A 23,906-nucleotide genomic window follows, 5' to 3' on the forward strand; every position below is an offset into this window, starting at 1 on the left:
ACAGCCTAGGTGCCAGCGTAACCGGGGTGTTTCCCCCGTACACTCTGCAGGTGGTATATGACAGGATGCTTGCCTGGATGGAGCCCAGCTCTACCTATCCGGATGGACAACTCGCTCTCGTAGGCCGGCTGATGGGCAGGTTCATGCTCATACTTTTCCTTCATCACTCGCTGGTCGAAGCTCAAGGCAAACGCTGCGTGCGGAGGCCCGCTGAAACCCTGCAAGGCAAGAGAGAAGGTCAAGGGTTTCCCCACATATCCCCATCAACCTTCTCCCAGCACCATTCTCAGGAACTGCTCTGGCATCCACGTATTGGGAAGTCAATCAGGGCACGTGTCACAGCTGTATGGAGAGGTGGCTTTGGGGTCCCCTCTTTCTATCCAAATTATCTAAACGTTCATTTCCAGCAGAAGCATCAAGAACAGGGTTAGGAGGAGCCAAGAAGTACGGGGCTAAAGAGAGAAAGCCAAAATTCACATGTATTAACAACAAAAAATGCAATTCCATCAGTGCAGCTCCAAAGTCAACACGAAGGAGACCAGCAGACAAGGAAACACATTCAGGAGCAGCTCAGAGGGTTGACCTCTGCCAAAGTTGAGTTTGCAGCAGGGTACCTGTTTCTTCAGCTTGGATGGAGCTTGCCAGGGAAAAGGCTTGCTCAAAACTGAACCCGTTTGAGCAACAGATGAGACACCACGTTCATAACCACCCAGTGTCAGCGCAGTGGGACTCATCCAGACGGCCTGATGAAACTTCAGGCTCACTTGGAACCTATTTCTACACCATTTATAACCTCCAGAAAGCAAAGAAGGATGGCCAAAACCAACAGTGTCCAGCTCTGCATGAAGTCTGCAGGGAATTCAAGCACACACCCTGTGGCAAACAGACCACGCTGTACCCATGAGTGATTCCTGCCAACCTGGATATGGCTCATGAAAACCAGGCACAACACAAGGATGTGCCAGAGACTTTATCTGCATCAGCCAAAGAAAACCTGGCAGACACCATGGCCTTTTCCCCATGGTGCTGGACACACAGAGGAAGGTCGGATGTCCTTCTGGACACCCCCAGGCTGCTCCATCCCACCCGGAGAGAGCTATAAAACTGGTAGGAAACAGAGGCATAACCACACAGCTAAGGGAGTGTGTCCATAGAAGTGGCTGTACAACCTGGTGTAACCAAGCCCAAAACATGGGGAGCAAGGCCTCAAGTCCCTGTGTCCTCATAGGACTGGGACCCATCCCTTGTGAGCATCCCCAGGGAGTGATGTCCAGACTGCACAGGAACACAGGCTTAGCTGGTGGATTGATGGCAGCGGAATAAATGAACATACACGGAACAGGCAGAGACAGTAACGAGAGACTTGATGGGTAAGGTCACATTAAACAAAAGTAAAGGTTAAAGATGAATAACTAAATCTCCTACTCTCCCCTCATTTGCATAATATAGGCTGACCGGTACTATTAATACTCATCACATATTTGCTATCTGCTCTCTATTGCAGTTTAATCAGGTGCTTTCACCTCCCTTCACCCAGCAATTACAAGGTGCACGGGTGAGGTGCTCGGTTCAAGCCCCTCTGGGAGGGGGGAGACCCTCACAGCCCCACTGTGCCAGCTCATAGGAGACACCAGCAGCTCCGCACCTTCCATCCCCAGCAGCAGCTGGAGGAGCAGGCAGAAATACCAGTGTTTTCCAGCAAAACCTGGATGACACAGAGAGGAAAGAGGGGAACTTCAGCATCATGACCTGACTTTAATAAAGCAGGAAGAGACTGAGGATGGAAACTGATTTGCAGGCATTGCATGGGGCTCTCCAGCCCTGCTCTCATGGCTGGTTGCCTCCTGCTTGCCATCGCTCTCACCTCGGAGATGGGAAACACCAGGTTTCATGGAGCAGAAGGCTCCTTCCCCATGGCCCTTGTTAAATGAGCTACAATCACTGCAACAGCAGCTTTGCAGGCTTTATCACCACCAGGTCTACAGCTTTTCCCCAGCCCAAAGACTCAAATGGGTCTTGTCAGGCAGGGCAGAGCACAGCCAGAGCCCACAGGACTCCGCAAGTTACAATAACTCAACCAAAGGGGAAAGAAATCCCTTGTACAAGCAGGAGCAGGCAGGTAACATCCCATTCAGCATCCACTCTCCATTACCATCTCCATAGATGCAAACAAGCAAGGTCCCTGAAGAGGTCAAGACCACTTCCCTCAAGGTCTGCAGCCCTGATGAGGAGCCTCCCGTGGCTGTTTGCTGGGCCACCGCTCCCAGCACATCCCGTACTTATGGATATGGTACCCATAAACCTGCTTGCAGTGAAATGGAGGCAAACTTGAAGACATTTCAGATGCTTAATGTAAGGTCAGGTCACCTCCTGTTGCAGGCAGGAATATACAACACCAGGAATATGGGGAAATATTGGTGACCTTCAGTAAAGAACACACTTTAATCCAACTGTGATTGCTCTGACTCATTCCAGCCCAGCCACTGCATGAGGCCCCTAATTGGAATGTGGCAGTGGGTTAAAAAAGCATTAGGAAGAGAAGAGGAAAGTCAACCCACGTTAATTAGTTCATGCCAGTAATTAGCGTTAACTGAAATAACCACAGGGGCTTCAAAAAGCGAGCTGCAATGAGAGGCTTGGACAGCAAGATCTTGGAGGAAACCTATTCTGGGATGCAGGAGTCCCCACTGCACTCGCCTCCGCTCGCGGAGCTGCAAGGGAAAGGTCATTAGATTGTCACAGCCCCATGTGTGAAAACAGACAAGGAAATAGAAGAAATCTCTGCAGAGAGCCTGATCCTGCTTTTGTTACCCAAAAGCTGCAGCAATCCCGAGTTAATCCGGATGGAAACATGTCCCTCCCCAAGCAATGCGGCCATCACCCTGGTATCAACAGTATCACCCTGGTATTGCAGGGCAAAGGGGTGAGGCAGCTGCTTGGTTTTGGATGAAGCAAGGATTTGGGATTGCATCCTGCCCCTTGCACAAGTTGCTAAGAACGAAACGTGGAGTGAGTGAGGCCTTTGAGAAACCATCTGTTCTTCCCCACCTGACCGGGGAAGGGGAATAAGTTAATTAATAGAGGTGACAAAAGCTGATGGTCTGGCTTTGGGTAGATCACTTGGTACCAAATGTGGAGGTGCTGCCTGTCTGGGATGGTTGGTGATGCTGCTCTTCCCATGCAATATCTTACTGGCTCTAACCCAGCAAACGCCCTGGAACAGGCTCCACATAGCCAAAGGAAACAAAGACCATAATGCATCAATTAACGGCAGAAAGCACCTCGACAGGGAAGAGAAATGGAATAAATCCAACTACCTTATTAAAAAGAAATGGCAAATGTTCCTAACTTGTCCAGGAGCTAACACAGAGACAATAAGAGGCAATAACAAGTCGTGCTCGGATGGTGCCCAGCGGCTCCCATTTCACACTTACTGAAGGAGACACAGTGATAACAGATCAGACACCAGAAAGCAGTAAGAGAAAGAGCAGGGTGGGGAGGGCAGGGAGGGGAAGGGGAGATGCTACAGGTCCACAGCCCACAGGGATGGACCCAGCGCATCTCTGCAGCCCCCCTATACCCCGGTGAGCTTGGGGTGAGCTCTATGCATCAGCCACTCGCTCAGCTCCACTGCTTCTGCACATCTACGCAGAGCCCCGGGTCTCTGGGGATGGAGACAAAGGCTGGGAAGCAACAAAGCAGCGAATCCCCGGCTCTTCTGAAGCAGAAAACCAGGTTTATGTTCAAAATGTGACATAGGAAGGGAGCTCCCTTGGAAAGCACCGAGTTATCAGAGAGCCCGTTTGCATGTAAGGCAGCAGGCTGGTATTTTGTTTTGTGAAACAATAAATCAAAGGCTGGATGCTCCCAAGTGAAGCTCCATGCTGGTTCCATATCCCTGTGCCAGCAGCACTTGTTTGTAACCCACTGAGAGCTGAGGAACGAGCAAGTGATGGTGGGGCACCCCATGCTCCCTCAGTACCCCTTGGTGGCATCTCTTGAGACCTCAGCTCCCAAAGTCCCTGGAGCACAGAGCTGGGCAGGTGAGGATGTGCCCGGGATGGGGTTTAAAGGCCACAGTGAGTGGTGCTGCCAGAATCCAGGATGCCACAGAGCATCCCACCACGCTCCCAGCACAGCATCCCTGAGAACTGCCCCATCCCTGGTAGTGTCAAGGCCAGGCTGGATGGGGCTTGGAGCAAGCTGTTTTAATGGAAGGGGTCCCTGCCTGTGGCAGGGGTTGGAACTGGATGAGCTTTAAGGTCCCTTCGAACACAAACCAGGTTGGGATTCTAAACCAATGCATCTCCCAAGCTCTTCTGGGATAAAACCAGCATGATTTTGGTCAATATTAACCTGGCACAAATTGATGGGTTAAGGGAAGGATTCAGCAGGACTTGAATGGCAGCTCCTCTCAAAGCCAGGATCACAGACATCCCCCCCTCAAAAAAAATAAGATCAACAACTCAAGTGCAACCTTAAATACTCCACACAATAAAAATGAGCTCTTCTCACCGCTGAAGTGGGCGCAGTCATATTTATGATGAGCAGCATCTGACGCACAGCTCTGGGACTCAGCAAATCTCCCTTGTTTTAGCCCCAGGCCCAGTCCACAACTGGGTCCCACCAGCAGCACCCAGACCCCTTTGATCTAACAAAAGGCACCCCTATAAATTGGGAATAAAGCTGGGGACACCCAGCACAGCCCCAACCACAACAGCTCCAGCTGTCAGAGTAACCCCAACCCCACAAATGGGAAAGATGAGCACATGAGAAGCGTCAACACGAGCACTCGTGCTGCTGGTGGACATCAGCAGCTCCTGGGGTCTGTGAACCTAAACCAAGCCCTCATCCCAACAGCCAGATCCCAAATACATCCTTGTCCCACCACATCAACAGCTCCAGAGGCATCAGGTTGGGATTGAAGTGAGGGGGCTGGATGGGAATTACTCCTCAATTGGAATTCCCCCAGCACCAGCTTGCTCAGCACCAGGCAGGAGCAGAGCAACCTTAAGCAGAGCCACAAGAGCCAGATGATCAATGCAGCAGACACTTAATGCAACAGCATCCTCATGGAACTCAGTTTCCTAAGGAGGAACACACTCCAAAGGCTTGATCCTGCATCACACCAGCACCACAGCCCTCCCCGCCCGCACTGGGAACACCAACATCTTCCCAGAGCTACAGGGGGAAGCCCGAGGGCTTCCTGCTTCCCTCATTGAGCATCTTCCTGCTTCCCCCATTGAGCATCTTCCATCCGGCTGCTCCAGCCCCGCATCCTCCCCCAGCCCCACACGCAGCCCTGCCTGCAGCAGGCAGGATGCTTGTAGCTATGGCAGCGCTGCTGCTGGAATGGGGAAGGAAAGGTTCATCCAGAGACCCCAAACTGCAACGTTTTCATGGCAAACCTGCTCCGGCAGCATCCTGTGCGCAGAGCACATCAGACCGGGAGGCCCTTCTCATCCCACGACACCAGAGCCTGCCCCGCTAACTGCACCAGGGAAGCTTAAGTGAATATTAAGGCAGGCTGGTATGGCTTTATCTGTAACTAATGTAATATTATTGCGAGTACATTTTATTCACTGCTAATTATCAGCCACTTTGATAACTCATAATTCCTGACAATTGCAAACAGCAGCTTTAATCACCAGCCTCTGCAGACAGGCTGCGAGGGCAGGAGGAATAAGTCACCCCCATTCATATCACCAGGGGCATGGGGACAGAATGGGTGTCCTGCAGGGTGACCCTGGAGCAATCTCAGCACCAGAGGCTCCCATGGGAGCTGCCTCAGCTGACAGCAGCGGATGGGAGGCACTTGGTAGTGCCACAACCAGCAGCACCAAAGCACATCCGGAAACACCACCCAAGGCAGGGAAATTTATCAACCCCCACCCCAAATCTTCACATAAACCAGATTTGCCCACCAACGGGAATAAGAGGGAAGCATCCCGCAGCCCTCCTGACCCAGGGATGCTGCGGTACCCACTCAAAGCTGGAAGACAGCACGGCCAGACCCCAAGAGCATCAGCGCCAGGGAGCTGACACCCACTACCACATACCCCACCAAGAGGAGCTCCAAGGGGAGATGGGCAAAGGCCAATCCAGCCTTTTGGCTCTTTGGCCAAAGCATCATTCCTATTAAAAATAAACATACGGATTTCTCTCCTTGGCACGTTTGGGGCTTCGGCCTTTCCAGGAGGGAGGAAAAACAAGGCAGGAATGTCGCTGGCACCCGGTCTGGGAAGGAGGCAGCTCCGACAGCGCGGGGCTGGGTGAGCACTGCCCCGGAGGAGGGAACACGCAAGCGATTCCCAGGGGAGCAGAGGGTTGGTTACCAAACGGGATGTTTTGCAAGCGCGCCGGTTTCCACGGCAGAGAGGAGGCCGCTGCCGTAACCTTTGCCACGGCAAAAACAAGAGCACAGGAATGCGCTTGCTGCTTTCGCCGCAGGACACAGCAAGATGACAAACAAGCTGTTAAACAAGCAGAACCCACCTCTGCAGCAGCAGGACACGGGCTTCATGGCACCAGCCTCCTGCCTCCAGGTTCCTGTCATCGGGAAGCTCAGACAGACCTCAAAACACAGCCACTAAATCTCTTTGTGAATGGACCACCCTAAGCAGTCAGGATGTGCATCCACTTCCAGCTCTCTGCTGGGAGGAAACTTGGCTGTTACAGCCACAGCCAGATCCTATAGGATATATAAGAGGTACCCTAAGGGTGTAAGGGTGCTGAGGCACTGGCACAGGGTGCCCATAGAAGCTGTGGTTGCCCCATCCCTGGCAGTGCTCAAGGCCAGGCTGGATGGGGCTTGGAGCAAGCTGCTCCAGTGGAAGGTGTCCCTGCAGAGGGTTGAATCTCAGTAAGCTTTACAGTCCCTTCCAACCTAAACCATTCCGTGACTCCATTATTTTCCCAAGGGATATTTCCCTCAGGACACCTATCACCACCACCCAGATGCCAGCAGCTTGCTCAGCAGGACACGGCAGAGAGGTTTGTGGCATCAAGTCAGCACTACAATATGAGATTTTAATTGTGAGCAATAAACCTCTAAACCTCAGATGGGATTAACAAGAGCTTTTTCTCCACATGCTTATTAAAGTCTAATGGAGACCAGCTTTGCTTCTTTTCTCTCTCCCTGCCCCCTTCCCACCTTGTATATTTGTAGCGTGGCAACATGTATTTTTACAGCCCTTTTATTATGCAAGGCTTTTTGCAAGGGTAAGAGAAAAAGCAAACAAAACCTCAATTAACAGCTCATTTTTACACAATATACCCCTCAGTAATGATCTGCTATCAGTGCAGATTGAATTAACGGCAAAAGGGAGAGCAAAGCGGGTGGCTGCTGCGGCCGGGTGGGATGTTGGGAGCCCTGGTGGGATGCAGAAGGCCCAGCTAGTGATCCATCACCCCTCAAATGAAGAGCCCCACCACGCCAGCGCTGCCTAATGGCATTATGGTAACACACAACTTCCTTCAGACCCACAATTAGCAACGCGGACGTGCACAAGCCCCAGGTAAAGGGATGGAGAAGCAGCAGTGCTGGGGTGCAGCCCCTTCTCCCTGCATCCCCGAAGCATCACAGCCAGGGACGCAGCCACAGCCAACTCATTCCCAAGGATGCTTCCTTGCTTTCTGCTCCTTTTCCTCACATCTTGCCCAACCCATAATGACCAAAGTAGCACCAAGAAAAGCACTGACTCCTCTGCTTGTCTGCAGGAGCCGTGGCAGAGCACCAACCACCTTCCCAAAGCTCAGCCCAATAAATGCACAGGAGGAGCCATTGATTCTCTTGAGCTACCGCAATTAATTTGTTAATTCCTTACTGAAGAGGGGAGCAAGAAGGGACAAGGCACTTCCTGATCACCGCTAACAAGAAGCTCGGGGCTGCCCCATGGGCACTGCTGTATTTTGGGCTGGTTCTGCTCCAAGCGGCCCTAAGGCAGGGCTCGTCCTTGGCTTTCACAGGCAGCTCCTTTGGGCACTGAACTCCAACCGAGACAACCTAAAACCCAGAAAACAAGCTCCAAAAATCGGCCCTCATAGCATTCATTTCTATGTGTACTTTGTTTTTAAGGCCTTGAGAGCCCTAAAACCAATACGTGCAAGGCGTAAGCCAAGAGCAAGCTGCCTTCCCAAGCCTGCAAACACCCCAAAACACAGAGAGAGGAAACTCACCCAGCCACTTGCTCAGTTTGCATTAGCTGCAAAGCCTGCAGACAGCGGATTACAGACACATCACTTTCAGCACCTCGCTGATAACTGGAGCATGATGGGGGGAGACAGGAAAGCACCACGGGTTTGGAGCGAGGCCAGGGGAGGCCATGGAGATGCTGCGAGGGCTGGAGCAGCTCTGCTCTGGAGCCAGGCTGAGAGAGCTGGGCTGGGGCAGCCTGGACAAGAGAAGGCTCCTGAAGGGGAGACCTGAGAGCAGCTCCAGTGCCTGAAGGGGCTGCAGGAAAGCTGGAGAGGGGCTTGGGACAAGGGCTTGTAGGGACAGGCCAAGGGGAATGGCTTTAACCGGCTGGAGGACACAGACAAACCACCCCATAGCACTGAGTGCCAACAGAGACACCCACTGGGTCCAAACCGCAGCAGAGGAGCCTCATCAAGGAAGGATCGAACATCCATCCTCAGCAAGGACCGAACGAGCCTGGTTTTCCCCCAGTCCCATGCTCCTCTCCTGTAGGTTGTCAGAGGCACAATGTCCCATTGGATTAAGAGCAATGGTCTGTTTGACACCATCCACAGCACCTCCGAGAGCTGTTTGCATGGAAAGGCGACCACCGAGCATCACAAGGAGCGACCTACGCATCCTCCTGCAACCACTGGTGTCCTCTCTGGGGACAGACACACACAAGAGGCACAGACCCGACTCTTTACAGCACATCCTCTCAGCAGACAGCAGTGTCAAGTCAGTCTGGGTGAGTCAGAGTTTACCCTGAGAGCAAGCTGGCTTTGTGCGGCAGTTATAGAGCTCTGCATATGCATCTTCCCATGATCTCCATGAAAGCAGCCTTCCTCTTCCAACTGCCACTTCACTCGCTGCTTCTCTGTCACTTTAATGGCAGGTTTACTTTCCACAGCGGAGGCATTAATTTGGGGTTATGCTGTGAGAGAATTCAAAGGCAGCTTTTGAGATCCAAGCACAGGCACCGAACCAGCCCTGGTACTCACTGATGCTCAGCTATGGGCAGTGGGTCAGCAGCACCCACACCCTGCTCTCCCCTGGGGCTTGCTCTTTAGAGTCCTGCTTATTCCAGGACTAAAGCTTAACCTAACAGAAAGGGTGCTCAGCAAAAGGGTCAGACACTGTCCAGGACGCAGCAGAACCCCAAACACGCTGCATCCCTCCCCATGGTGCCAGCCAGACTCTTTGAGCAGGTACAGGGAGCTTTGGCATTCCAGCAGGTTCTTCCTTTTGGGAAATTCGCCCTCTTTAACAATTCTGAGCCAGGCCTCAGAGTAATTGAAATTCCATCAGCAAAGGCTGAGCCACGGAGGCAAGAGCAGCCCCATGTTACATTACCAGCCTCATCAGCCGTAATACCCACTCGAGGTGAGCAGGAAGGAGCAAGGTGCTTTACGGTGGACACGGGTATGTAACAGAGAATGGAACCGTGGAGAAACACTTATCCAGCGCAGGAGCTCCCTGAATGAGGAATATGGCCACGTTTTATCTGTCCCTGCTGCTTCACAAAGGGAGCTTTCCACCTCCTTGTTCCCAGCACAACCCTGCAGAGCCACAAACACCCCGGATCTCATCTGCTGTTGGTGACTGTCCCCATACACCTAACGAGGGTGGGAAGGGAGTTTAACCCCTACCTGGATTCAGGGCATCTCTGCTCTTCAGCTCTGGCTTTGGGGCTTCAAATGCTTTTTGAAACGCTTAATGCATAATGAGAGCAAATGATAATGAAGAGCAGCTGACAAATTACACTCTGGAAGTAAATAATCCTTTACCTCCATTAATACAACAAAATGCTGCTCTCCAAATTAGTATAATTACAACTTTGTGCCTTGGTTTTTGCAAATCATTTCACCCTGTGTAGCAACAACTGGATTTCAGTCACTGGAACCACTGCATGGGGCAGGGAAGGGAAGGGGTTTGGGCAAACAGATCATAACGCAACCTTTAGGGGTTGCTGGGTGCTGACCTGAAGAACTAGGACCCTAACAAGAGACTTCCAGAGGATCCCATGGGTGGGTTTTGGGGCCAGCACCAGGGATCATGTTGGGAAACCTGCCCTGGGACAGGACAGAGGGGAGCTGGTCCCAGGCATCAGTCCTGCGTGGATCCAGAGCTGGGTTGGATCCATCTGATAAATGAACAAACCCATGCCCAGGTACTCCTATTTCTGTAGAGCTGGAAGGGAAGGGCCTTTCCCAATAGCAGCCTTTGCTACGTTGCCTTATGAGGCTCCCACAAACGTTTCCCTTCCCAAGTCAAGCCGGATCCTTGCTTCCTTCCAGAGCCAGTGGGAACAGGCCAGAATGCCACGAAAGAAAACAAACAGAAGGGCTATTTTCCCCCTAAGGAAAGGAAATCCGAGCAAACCAGGAATGCACGAGTCGAGCTGCAGCTCACGCAAGCCCGGATCAGCCAAATCCCTCTGGTCCATGCAGAGGGTCCGTCCATCCTCATCCCTCCCCACGAGGCAAAGGCACATAAAAGGGCAGAGTCACTTCGCATGCCCCAAACCACCAAACCCACCCCAGCGGAACTCCTTTATTTGGTCCTTTCACCAAGATGATGTAGCTCAAGACACAGCTGGTCCCTGGGCTGCTCTGGACACTGCTTCAGTCCCACACACAAATGCATTACACCAGGAACGGCACCAGCCCCACACACAGGCAAGTCCCTTGGTTAACACTGGAACCCACAAAGCCTCTATGTAGGACGGCAAGGAGGATGTGCAGCTAATTAACTTCCTAGGAGTCACAGATGAACAGGAAAAAGCACATTAAGAATGGGAACTCGTGATGGGCGCGTCCCGGAGGGATTAGCAAATTGCATAAGAGGAACCTTTATTCCGATTATAAATTAACACCAGCGACAAGACCCTGCACATTCTTACTGCCTCGTGAAATAATTAACCCGTCACATCCAGCTCCATGCAAATCAGGAGGGAGGGAAGTATTAAAAGCTTTCCATCTTCCCCGAGTGGAAGCACGCAGCGGGAGCATCACCAGCATCCTCAAACTGCACCCACGGCACTGGTGGCTGCGCTGCCTCATCACACCAGTGCACCCAGAACACGCCAGGAATCACTGCCTAGCGAACCCACGACATAAAGGATGCTTCCTGTGGTCTAAACACAGCTGTGGTTTAGTCCCAAGAATGAAACTGCAGTTTTAAATCTGCATCCACGCCTGCAGCTTTGCGATGGTCCCTGCTGCCCCTCATGCAGCATCCCCTCACCCCAGCACCAGCCTCAGCTTTCCCCCAGTAAGTGACTTGCATGGATTTAGAAGGCAAACTAGACATCCTCGAGGCACATGGTGAACTGAACACCAGCATTATGAGCTGAGAGGAACCCTCGGATGTCTGTTTACCAAGTTCTCAAAGTCTTCCCAAGGGGACCCACCAAAAATAGCCTCAAATTCGCTGGACGAAGCGCCCTGTCCCAGAGGATATTCCAAAAACCTCAAATAGCAAAAAGAGGAAAGGGCAGGAGCACAAGACGGTCACGTTTAGAGAGGGTTAATGGGATCCAGCCTCCTACTACGAGCATCCACACCCACCCCACTCCTCCATCCCACGTGAAGATCCACAGCCTGCTCCTGAAAACCATCAAACAGCTACAAACAGCCCCAAAGTGTCTCAAAACGGGTGTGAAACGCAAGCCCCAGAGCCCAGGCAGGGGGTTTGGCCATGCTGGTCCTTCCTGCAGCACAAGGGGCCCCACGGAGCACACAGCAACCCAGGCAAAAGGCTTTTAAAGGGCACTTTAGTTGCTGTTTGTTTTAAATCTAAGGAATGGCTCACCCAGCACATGCAGCTTTATTGATTTACCCTGTACTCAGGGGAAAAAAACCCAACAGATCCTGTGTCTAAGTGACAAGGGGAAAAACCACATCCAATTGAGATGGTATTCCCAGGGCGGAATTACAGCCCTGCCTCCCCATCCTTCCATCCCCAACCATCTTTTACACATCCCTGACCATCTTTTACACGAGAAGTATTGGCAGGCTCCTCGTTAGAGCTGAGTAATGGCCCATCGCCTCTCTCCCTGGATTATACATTAACTCCTGGTGCTCCTGCAGCACCCTCCCTCCTCTCCCTTCCCCTTGACCACCCATCAGCTCTTCAGGGGAGACCCCGAGGCTGCTCCATGCCCCACAGCATCCATCCAGGTCCTGGACTGAGCTTGGCTCTGGGTGCAGACCTGCACCCATCACACTGGGAGCGACAGAGCTGCTGTCTGTACATGGACAGATGTTTCTGAGCAAAATGGAGCCTGGAGGTAGAGGAGATGGAGCTGATTAAACCTCATTATCCTATTTAGTGTAATGATCAGAGCTGAGGGGACATCATGCAGCTGGCAGTGGAAGGAATAACATGGTTAATAACCGCCTATGTTATGGCAGGTACAGCCGAGCTGATGTGCAGCCCACAAGGGGTTTATCATCTCGTGCCATGGCCAGCTTGTTTTCCCCTCTCCCTTGCCTATGCCTCATCTCCAATCCACCCGCATCACGTCTGTGAGTTCCTGCTTGCCCAGAGGAGAACTTAAGGGCACTGATGTGGAAAAGGCAGGAGGGGGGAGCTCCTGGAAGCACAGCTTCAACACAAGCAAGGCCCAGTGCCCAGACCCAGCATCCCACCCCAGGCTCCACTGGAACACTCATGGGAGCTCCAGCAGCAGCACTGCTGGGATCCAGCGGTTCAAAGGCAAAAGCAACCCTGACCCATGTGGAAATTGAGGAGCAAAAGCAGCCAGGGACTGCCTGAAAGCCAGAGTCAGGGCTGGATGCATCCTCTGGACTCCGGTGGGATTCCTCTGGGAAGAAGGAGATGAGAGCAGAAAACCCATCCTGGAAACCCACTAAAAACTGAGACTGAGCAAACCCCAGCCAAGTCAGCAGAGCTGCAAGACAGATTTGAAGGATGAGAATAATAATACTTAATCTCAGCATTCTTATGCGTTCCAGTAGACCCAAAATAGCTACTCAGTGAGCAGGGACCTACTGTGCTGAGCAGTACTGTCAAGTAAATTCTCCCTCCGAGGCTTTGGGTCTTGGCATCAGAGACCCCCAGCCCTAACTCTCTTTAGTAAAGGCATCTCCTTCACCTGCCCCATCACCTGCCCCTCTCCATGCAGCAACTGCCTCAATACCAGTTGAAAGCCAGGCTCTTGTTTAAAGTATAGCAGTAAGGTTAAATGAGAGCAAAGCAAGAGAGAAACCTGCTGTGGCATCACCAGGGCCAGGCTGGGAAGAGGCAAATGGGCTGTTCTTCAGTGGTTTAAGATATGCCAGAAACTCCAACATCCTGCTGCAGAACCAGCTCTGCTGACACCTCCCCAGCTCCGAACCCGGTCCTGCTGGTGAACACACACTTTGGCTCAACACATACAAAGAGACTGTTGCCAAAATAAGGGTGAGCCTCTTATTTAGAGCCCCTGAGGTCTGTTCCTGCAATGGTCTCACCCTCCAAGCCCTCCCACTGTAGTCTGTTGTCCTCCACCACCAGCATCTCCTCCTCCATAAGCTCAGGTAAAGGATAACACACCCAAGGCTTCGCGCATGGAAACGGCAAAAGATAAAGATGTAATAGACTGGATTTGACTTTCCCAAGGAATTCCGTGACTACGGCTGTTGGGCATCATTAAACCAGTTTCTCTCGGAGGTTTAACCCTCCTGCTGGCCCCAGCTCTGCCATTGAGCAAACACTTGGGTACCACCGGAGCTGCCCAGCTCCTGTTGGGGCTGCAGCAGGAGCAAAATCTTCTCCCTCCCCAGGGAGCAGGGCTGGAGTGATAAGGACTCATTAAAAGCTTTTACTACCTGCGGTTATCCAGCAAAGCGATTACGGAGGAGCGCCAGGTACAGAGAGAGCCCTCTGCATAAAGAGCAACAGGCTAAAAAGGGATCCCTCATCCTGCCCTGCAGGGACAGCGAGCTCCATGCTCTCACCAGCATCCCTTCTCTGCCTGACAAAGTGCAGGGAAAAAAATACCCAAACCAGCCAACTCTGAGATTTTAACTGATTTAGAAGGAAGTGACACTTGTTGGAAGTGAAGTGCAATGGTTTAACCTTTGTCTGAACAGCTCCCGAGGGAGATGTCTGGGCTCCAAGAGAAGGGAGATGCATCTTGAGCCAAATTTCCCTGCCAGCACAGCCCCAAGGATGGCTCCAGACTGACCAGACGCTGATTCTTCATTTCAACACATTCCGCTTTAACCTCTACCCACGCTCCTCCCACAACATCCTTCATAACTTCACCAAGTCTCTGGGTACCCAAAAGCATCCCAGAAGTCCCATCCCCTGCCCACTGCAGAGCATCTGACCAGCCCAGGAGCTGTCACCGCTGCCTCTGGGCAGGGAGTGCAGGAAGCCTGAGTTACCCAAGTGGCATTTTGCATTTGCACAAGCTCTGACACGGTGGGTCCTGCCCATAGCCCAGCACGGGGACACCCCCTTTTCCATTCCACCCTTGTCACCACCCCGTCCTGCTCTGTGCAGTGCAAGAATTCCCCTCCACAAGCTCCCATTTCAAAACACAGCAGAGAACAGCAGCCATCAGGAAGAAGTGGGTTTTGTGGTACAACTGTTTACCCTGTTGGGAAACAGCAGCTTCAGGCAGCTGATCAAATACATCTTGAGCCCCGTCCAGCTCCTTCTAACACGGGCAATCACTGCGATGGCCAATGCAGGCAAGAGACAGGCAACCGAGAGCAATAGGAAAAGCAGGATTTGATGGCAAACAGCTTCCAAGGGCTCTGGCAGCCAGAGAGCAGCTCCTGGCCCCTCACCGCATCCTGCAAAGGATTCAGGACCTGTTCCAAGAGGCTCAAAAAGCAAAGGAGCAGGGAAAGCTGATGCCACAGGCTCCTCTGGATACTGGGTAAGCGGGAAGCCTCGCATTCCTTACTCACAGCCACAAGTAATCTCCCCTTCCACTCAAATAAATACAGTTTAAAAAGCTCTTTGGAAGTTGTTGGAAACACCCTGACGAAGCCACGCTTGTGTTTCCAGCTGTAAAAGCCCAAGAGCTCCTGATTTATTTGTTTTTGCAATAACACTCTCCAGCACCAGGATGGTTCATTCCATTCTGAAGTGCTTAAAGGGCTGGCAGCTCCGCAAATTAAACCCCTGGGCTGAAACAGAAGGTCACACCTGAGCTGTTTGCAAAGGGCTGCCAGTGAAGAGAACAAAAGCAGCAGCATGAAGGGGAGAAAAAAAAGAGTGCAGAGAGCCTGAAGCTGCAGCAGCACCGGCAGAGCCACCCGGAACACACGGGTTTATTAAAGCTGTGATAGAAACCAGGGTGTATCCTGCTTCTGCCGCGGCAGAGCTGAAGGAAGAGCCCAGGAGCATCCTTGCTATGAGGGTGCTGAGGCGCTGGCACAGGGTGCCCAGAGAAGCTGTGGCTGCCCCATCCCTGGCAGTGCTCAAGGCCAGGTTGGACACAGGGGCTTGGAGCAAGCTGCTCCAGTGGAAGGGGTCCCTGCCCGTGGCAGGGGTTGGAGCTGGAGGAGCTTTGAGGTCCCTCCATCCCAAACCAGGCTGGGATTCCATGACTCCACTTACCAGCGCCGGGATGAGCAGGTCGGCCAAGTACACAAAAGCTGCTCCCAGAGCAAAGCCCAGGGCCACCGGGAAGAAGGCGAAGGCTCCGAAGCTGCCGGACTCCTCGGCCATGTCGATAGCTGGGGCCAGGAGGGACCAGTAGGAAGCGGCCAGCATGACCTGGGAGACAAGGGGACCATTGAGAACCATGGAGTGCCACAAGGGTCTGACCCCAGATGCCCACCCTCCAGGCAGGGAAACCCCTGCACTTCGCACCTACCCACCCACTGCAGAGCCATCGGCACCTGCTTCCCGACGGAACAAATCGCCGCAGGATGGAGAAGGGAGTGTTTCCCATTTTCACCATGAGTGTTTTCCTTGGCTCAGGAGTGCAAGGCAGCAAACAACTGACACGAGCTCTCTAGGGTGCTTTTGTATGGAAGTGGCACAACCACAGCAGCCCTTCATCATGACCCCACCTCTCCAAGCAGCGACCCCAAAGCCCCGCTTGCAGGATGCTCAGGAGAGATGCTGCTCCACCTGCTCCCACAGCACGAGTGCTCACCCACAGAAGTACGTAATAAACCATTACACTTTAACTCGCCTCTAATGAAGGAGCGAGATGCCTATTGCTGGAGACACCAGTCCCTGAGGGACTGTGTAAATCTCAGCTCTCAGTGAGTAAGAAGAAAGCAGGCTGTCACGTCAGCCCTAACCACGGCTGTCAAACTTCATATTTCAAATGCCACCTCCTTTAAAAAACAACCACACACCCCAACATGGAAACACAAGCAACAGGGAAAGGCTTTGCAGAATTATGTTGTCATCTTCCTGAAGATATCAATTCCCTACGGAAAACAGAGGCATGACACGGCTCAGCCCCCAGATCCCATCACCCCCGAAGGCAGCAGCAGAGCTCCCACCAGCTCTGCTGTGCACAGGCCCTGGGGGAAGGTGATGACAGAGCTTGAAGTCACCCCAACCTCAGCAGCTGAGGGAATGAACCAGAGGGGCTTCACAACCACCTTCAATTGCTTGGTGGTGGGGGAAGACAATGATTCCTACAGCCTTTCATGCAGAGAAACCCCCTGTCCCCACTCAGTGGGGGAGCTGGAAGCAGGCAGAAGTGATGACGTCCCCGTGTGGGTTTAGGGACATGAACCTGCCCGGGAGCAGCCAAAGTCCTGCCCAAGGGTGCTCCTGCCCACCACTGGAGCTGGTGCTTGCCCCTCTGGTTCAGCAGCATCCCTTATAGTGGGAGATGCTCCTGAACTAACAACAGGGTGAGGATTTCTGCCAGCGATCTGATTTAAGTAACAGAGAAATCACCATCTATTTGAAACCTGTATGAAGTCCCCAGCCAGGGAGAGGAACCCAAACCCCACCGAGGTCCCTGAGCAAAGTGGTGACAACGGCAGGGGAAAATCCTGCCTGGGATGCCTCAGATCAATGAAACACGCAGCCACTTTCTGCACAAAGCCTTCCCCTCACAGCAGCCCCTGTAAGGCAGGGAGCGGGGGACCCACATCCCACCAGCTCCGGGACACACAGCTCCTGCCAGCCTGGATTTAGGCATCTCTAGAAGGAGACTTCACGCTCCCGAGCCAAGAAGCGACAATGCCATAAACCCACCCGCTCCTGACGAAGCTGTGGCTGACGGGGGAGGAGGAAGCACGCAGAAGGCAGGCACGGATCTACAGCATCCCCGGGCTGTGCAGAGCCCAAGTCCTTCCCTGGGATACATCAGCACAAGCAGAGGCTCAAACCCCAACTGCCTCGAGCCCCACAGCTTCAGAGCTGCACAGGAGCTTTCTCTCTGCAAACACAGGAGGAAGAGGGCAATGATCCTCATCTGCAACCACCACGGGTCCTGCTGGACCCAAGGGCAAATGGGGGGGGGTCCCTGCACTGATCCAAGCCTGGCATCACACCACCGAGTTAAAGCTGCAGGCAGCCACATCTCATCACACTCCTGCGTGGCCACCCAGATGAGAACAGCGGCTCCAAGGGGAGCAGCCACATTAACAGCGTGCAAGTCAGACAACCCCAGGTGCTTACAAGGGAAAGGGATTCCCTTGGGAGGGGGGGAGGAAAATAGGAAGGTGAGAGCCTGGCAGGACGTTTTCCCTGCCAAGCTTTTTAGCCTGACTTCATTACGGTTGGATTCAATGATCTTAAAGGTCTGCTCTAACCTAAATGATTGTAAGGCCCCGACAACAGGGAGCAGCCTCAGCAGAGCCGTGTAAATTACTGATGCTGTTTAAAGCAGCCCTGAAAGGGAATATTCAATAGGAGACGTGCCCGGTGCGGTTTAAAGAGCACGTCCTCACCATTCGCTGCTTCACGTGGGACAGGAGACATGAAGCTAAGAGACAAACAGGAACAGGCTGGAGAGGCTGCAGGGAGGGAGCACTGCAAGCATTTATGATGTCTGAGAGCACAGCACGGCCGGGATAACACCGAGATAACAAAGAGCATCTACAACATAAAGGTCTTAGTTAAGAATATCAAGATTTAAGAGAAAAGCCAGGATTCCACATCAGATGCCCAAGCAAGCAAAGCCTTGTCTCTATGGAAACACATCACCTCGGAGGCTTTCACATACAAAGGCCTCTATTATCCCTGATTTCCAGAGGGGGAACTGAGGCAGAGAGGAGCTAAATGCTCAGAGACCCAAGCACTGGTACTGGGCTGGAGGAAGCTGAGCTCCTCCGTAGCACGGGGTCCAACCACACAGGTCCCCTTTGACACATCAGACACAACATATGACACGTCAGACATCAACAGGAGGACTGTGTTTCAGCAGTGCTCCTGGGCCCGGAGAGCACCGTACATGCCCCCTGGAGCCCAGATGAGCATCAGGGATCCCGAGCTAAGCACCAAACAGCGAAGGCAGCAGCAATACCTGCCTCTGAACGCACAGACCTGCAGGTTCGCTGCTCTGACAGAGAGCAAGGGAAGCTGAATTAAACCCAGCAGCCCAGGTTGGAGAGCAGAGATAAAGAGGAAGCTCAGCGCTTCCTGTCTCTGCCCCAGCGCCCTGAGAAACCGCCCATCTGTATCTGCAAGAGATCTGCATCAAAGCCGCCGTGTCTTAAACACAAATCCCTTACAGCAAGGGCAGCAGCCCATGAGCAGAGCGGCGCTGCTGCCTGAAGAGATGCTCTTAAAGAGGAGAAAGAAAACCCCACAAACAGGTTTCAAAGCTGGCTGCCCCACATCCTGCTTTTTGTCCTTCACGGAGCCAGCAGAGAGCTCCCAACACTGGGTCTGCAGCACGAGCCTGGATGAGGCCGGAAAAGCCCCTTATCGCAGCCAGGCAGGACTCCACAGCCTGCCTGGGTGCCCTCTCCAGGCACAGCCAGCCTCAGACACGCAACCAGCTTGATTCCAGCATCACATCCCACCTAAACCGAAGAGTCAGCCACAGTCCTTCCTGCCAAAGGGCTGGGTCAGGAGGTGGGTCCTCCTCCAGCTTCTCCATGGACTCTGTACAACTGCAAACACACACATGGAATGGTTTGGGTTGGAAGGGACCTTAAAGCTCCTCCAGCTCCAACCCCTGCCCCGGGCAGGGACCCCTTCCACTGGAGCAGCTTGCTCCAAGCCCCTGCGTCCAACCTGGCCTTGGACACCGTGGATCTCCGATACCTTCCTCCAGAAAAGCTGGTCCTGGCCGGGCTGCAGTGACCCTGTGTGGCACAAACACCTCGCCCCATCCAGCACCAGCTGCCGCAGCTCCGGCCCATAACCACCACACAGAAACCCTCACAAACGGCAGCTCGTGGGTGGCAGCACCTTCTTGAACAGGACCTGCCAGCGCCGAGGGTCCCCTCCAGCCCCCGCAGCATCCCTGGACAACAATTCCCCTTTCCTGCTCCGAGCCCAGCACGTTGGAAGGAGCTGAGGGAGAAGCCGATGTTTGCAGGAGCTCCGCTTCCCCGGCTGAGCCACACCTCTGCCACGCAGCACTGACAGAGCTCCTGGCAGGGCAACCCAGCAGCCACGGCAAGGCCAGCATCGCGCTGTGCCCTGCCAGCACCGAGCCAGCCCCACGCTGTCCCCACAGAAGTGGCTCCGAGTTGGCTTGGCAGGGACAAGGTTGCGCCTTCCACAGCAAAACAGCTCCGGAAGCGACCACAGAGGAAAGCTCCAGCGCCAGAGATTCATTTATAAATGATGGCCCCAGCGTTACAACAGATGAGTTCAATTATTCACACCAGCAGCAGTCGCAGGCACATTCCAGGGAAGCTCGGCAGGGAGCAGACTGAGCTTTGTGGTGTTTCCTGTCACCCCCCATGGCACTTCAGACCCCCAAGGCAATGAGAAGAGTTTGACTCCAGAGCACCAAATGCAGGGTGGGCAGCTCAGCATCCTCATGCCCCTCCTCGTGCCACCTCCGTGCTCACAAAGGAGGCCCTGAGACACGAGGCAACCAGAGCTGCACCGCGCTCCTCCTGCCCCACCTGCACCTCAGGCCATTATCCATGAGACACTAACATGAGCAGGCAACCAAATGGAGCATGGCTGGGCTGTGGAGGTGTCCTCAGGAGAACAGAGACAAGCAGCAGAAGGATGCTGTACTTACCCCCGCAGCGAAGCCTAAGCTCCCATCGAGGATCCGCCTCTGGAAACCAAGCACAAAACACACCATTGACTCCCAGCAGAAGCAGTGGGATAACGTCCTTCTCCCCAGTCCTGCAGCCCAAGTGATTCCCGTGCTTTGAGGCAAAAAACACGCTCCCCATGCAAAGGAGCCCACTGTGCTGGGGTGACGGAACCCCACTAGCACCAAGAGCCCACAGCGCATCCCAGCTCCCTCGGCTCATCCCGTAACCGTTCTAAAGGTAAACCAGGAACTCTCCCACTGCATTTCCCCCTTCTTGAAGACTTTAAGGCCTCTGACAAGAGGCTGCTACAAACAAAGCCATTACTCTCCCAGTAACCCAGCACCTATCCTGCCCGCTCCGCTCCCCTCCCAGGGCAGCTTTCCCTCTTTAGCCCATCACCTCCCCTAGAAAGGAAACCAACGTGTGCCTGCAAAGGGAGCCTCACTGTGCACAGGCTCCTGAATAAATCATCACAAGAGAATGGCATAAATAATAAATCCATGCGGGCAACTTTGAACACAGGAGCAAGAGGGGCCTCTAATTTTGGAACACAGCACGAGTTAAAGATCAGCGCTTTGCTTGCTCTGACCCGAATCCCGGGCTGGGGATGCGGCAGGAAAAAGCAGGTTACAGAAGGAAAACCTGCTATTCCAAACACGGAGCCCTGCCTGCGGCTCTGCCCGGCGCTGGGAGCTGTGGTACAGCACACACCACTGCCCGGGGTCAGGAATTTGATTGCCTTCTCTTCTGTGTGGATAAACAGGATGGAAATGAGCTGGATTCTTCCGCTCCTGCCCCCAGCACCAATGCTGAGCACCTCGCACTTGGGACCGGGCAGCCAAAGCCACCCATGGCCACGGTGCGGCCCTCGCCTGGACCCCACGGATGCGCCCAGCACCCACCTGCCCGCTGGAGAACACGAACACCAGCGCGGACCCGGCCGCCGTCAGCCCCCACGTGAGGAACGTGCCCAGCACCGCCTGCAGCACCGGCCCGTGCCCCGGGATCATGCTGACCTGGGGGGACAACACGGTCAGGAGAAGCACTTGGCGCGTAAAGAGAGAATAACCCCCATATCCACCCCTGGTTAATGTGGGAGCCCCAAACCCCTCCTCAGCAAAGGGGACAGAGTGTGCGTAACCATCCCCAATGCCCCTCTGAGCTTCTCTTTTCCCCTTAAGTAAGGCTTAATCTGAGCTCAGAGGAGCAGGAGGGCCCAAGGAGGGATGGCTGGGATGCGCCACATCCCATCTAGTGCAGAACCCCAGGCTGACTTTGGGCTCAGCTCCCTGAGCAGCATCAGAGCACAAAGAAAAGCACAAAGAAACAGTGCTCAAACCTCACAGAGCAAGGGGATGCTGCATCCCATATCCCCAGGCCATTCACCCCACCGCAGGGTAGCACTTATTTGTGCCCAAAACCAGTTTTGCTGGCACTGAAGGCAAATACCCCTGCGGGACCCCGCTCCCAACACTGCTGAGCCCCAGGACCAAGGAAAAATGGGAATGAGCCCTCAGAATCCCAGCTCAGGGGGGCCATTGGGCACATCGTGCTCCGGGAGCTGCGCTGCTGCGGAACCACACACATGTGCAGAAACAGGCACATCAATACCTAGAGCCACACGTATTTACACGCCAGCAAACCAAAACACACCCGCATTCATACACCTATAGAGGCACATACACACCTATAGAGGCACATACACCTATAGAGGCACATACACCTATAGAGGCACATACACCTATAGAGGCACATACACCTATAGAGGCACATACACCTATAGAGGCACATACACCTATAGAGGCACATACACCTATAGAGGCACATACACCTATAGAGGCACATACACCTATAGAGGCACATACACCTATAGAGGCACATACACCTATAGAGGCACATACACCTATAGAGGCACATACACCTATAGAGGCACATACACCTATAGAGGCACATACACCTATAGAGGTTCATACACCTATAGAGGTTCATACACCTATAGAGGCTCATACACCTATAGAGGTTCATACCCCTATAGAGGTTCATACACCTATAGAGGCTCATACCCCTATAGAGGCTCATACCCCTATAGAGGTTCATACCCCTATAGAGGTTCATACCCCTATAGAGGTGCTTCCTTCCCCCTCCTAAGGCCCTCCCAGGCCCCGGCCTTACCCCAGAGCTGCTGCTAAGCCCTTTGTGGTGGGCGCCTGGGTCAGGACCCCCCCAGCAACCCCGGTCAGACCCCGAGCCCCCGCACCCCCGGGCTCCCGGAGCCGGGACCGCAGCACCCGACCGGGCCCCGCCGCGGGGCTCCCGGTGCCAGCACCCAGCGCCCCAAGGACCCTCCGGTTACCAAAGCCGGGCCCAGGACCCCCCCCGGAGCCCCCGGCCCCGCTCACCGGCCGCCGCCGCCACCGCTTCCTGGTGCCGCACACGTGTCGCCGCCGCCGCCCCGCCCACCACCGCGGCCTCGGCCAATGGGAGCGCGGCGAGGGCGGGCCGCCCGCGGTTCTTATGTTTCGGGAGGGCGAGGCCCCGGGAAAGTGAGGCGGGCGGGCGGGCGGCGGCGCGGGCGGGCGCGGCACGGAGTTGTCGTTGTCGCTGTTGTCGCTGTCCCCGCTGGTCACGGCTCAGCCCCCCCCGCTGCCCAGTGACCCCCGGGCTGGGCAGCTCAAATCCCGGTCTCCGGGTTGGGGTAGGCTGGCATCTCCGGGCAGTTTGTTAGCACGGTCCCGCGGGGGGCTGTACCCGTGCAGCGCAATCAGCAGCGCTCATTAGCGCCCGGCGGCTGCACCTTAATGAGCAGCCTGCAACACCCAGCAGGAGCAAACACCTCCCATACCCATCAGCGCTGGCAGCCAGCCCCGTCACGGCCTTTGGAGGGTGCATGCAGCACCCCCGTCCTCTCCCACCCATTGAGGTCCCCCAAAGCATCATCACAAGGGACACGGTGGCCGAGCCCCGGCACCACATGGAGCTGGGGAAGCTCCAGCACTGATTCCTCCCCATTAGCTCAGCCTGAACAGCAGGAGCCAGGCCGGGCTCACTGGTGCCTCCAGCTTGTGCGACAGCAGAAGGCACAGGGGGTGGCAGAAGGACACATCCAGCTCTTCTGCAACATAACCCGTCTTTATTAGGGTGTTTATCTTCTAAGAGCCTTTGATCAGGCTCCCCTGCCACAGCTGGGAAAGGTCAAGGCCATTTGAAACCTCCTTGATTTAGGATTTAATCAATCTCCCCCTGTAATTGCCTCATCCTTCATTAGCTCCCACAAGGAGCAGATGCAGCGTGAGGTACCAGCTGGGAGGGATGCAGGGACAGAGCAAACAGAGCTCCGGGGTTCCCTGGGTAGCTGTGATGGAGCATGGGGACACTGCTGAAACAGGAGCCTGCCATGGTCTGGGGGAGGCTGATGGGGATGTTCCTGCCTAGGGATGTGTGGGCAGCTCCAGGCAATGGGGCCAGTGTGGCAGCACATGGCTCTGTGCAGCAGCATCAGCAGAATGAACTCATGTTCCCCTTTCCCAGCATCATCCCTGTGCGCAGGGACAGCCCTGGAT

General features: G+C 54.1%; 1 protein-coding gene across 2 annotated transcripts in view; it reads right to left on the bottom strand.

Moving 5' to 3' along the window:
- The window catches only part of SLC39A11 (solute carrier family 39 member 11), a 77,136-nt gene extending 54,313 nt beyond the window's left edge, over nucleotides 1-22,823 (bottom strand). Inside the window, exons 1-5 of one of the 2 annotated variants that reach the window (XM_065693813.1) lie at nucleotides 22,746-22,823; nucleotides 21,249-21,362; nucleotides 20,325-20,363; nucleotides 15,758-15,916; nucleotides 95-218 (exon numbers count right to left, since the gene is read on the bottom strand). In XM_065693813.1, coding sequence (XP_065549885.1) covers nucleotides 95-218; nucleotides 15,758-15,916; nucleotides 20,325-20,363; nucleotides 21,249-21,356 — 430 coding nt within the window. In that variant the 5' untranslated portion in view covers nucleotides 21,357-21,362; nucleotides 22,746-22,823. Of the gene's footprint in view, nucleotides 1-73; nucleotides 219-15,757; nucleotides 15,917-20,324; nucleotides 20,364-21,248; nucleotides 21,363-22,745 lie in introns of both variants that reach the window. The other variant, XM_065693812.1, reaches the window with a different exon arrangement.
- Between the last annotated feature and the right edge of the window lie 1,083 nt (nucleotides 22,824-23,906).

This window comes from Lathamus discolor, chromosome 13, assembly GCF_037157495.1.
Source record: "Lathamus discolor isolate bLatDis1 chromosome 13, bLatDis1.hap1, whole genome shotgun sequence".
Lineage (NCBI taxonomy): Eukaryota > Metazoa > Chordata > Aves > Psittaciformes > Psittacidae > Lathamus > Lathamus discolor.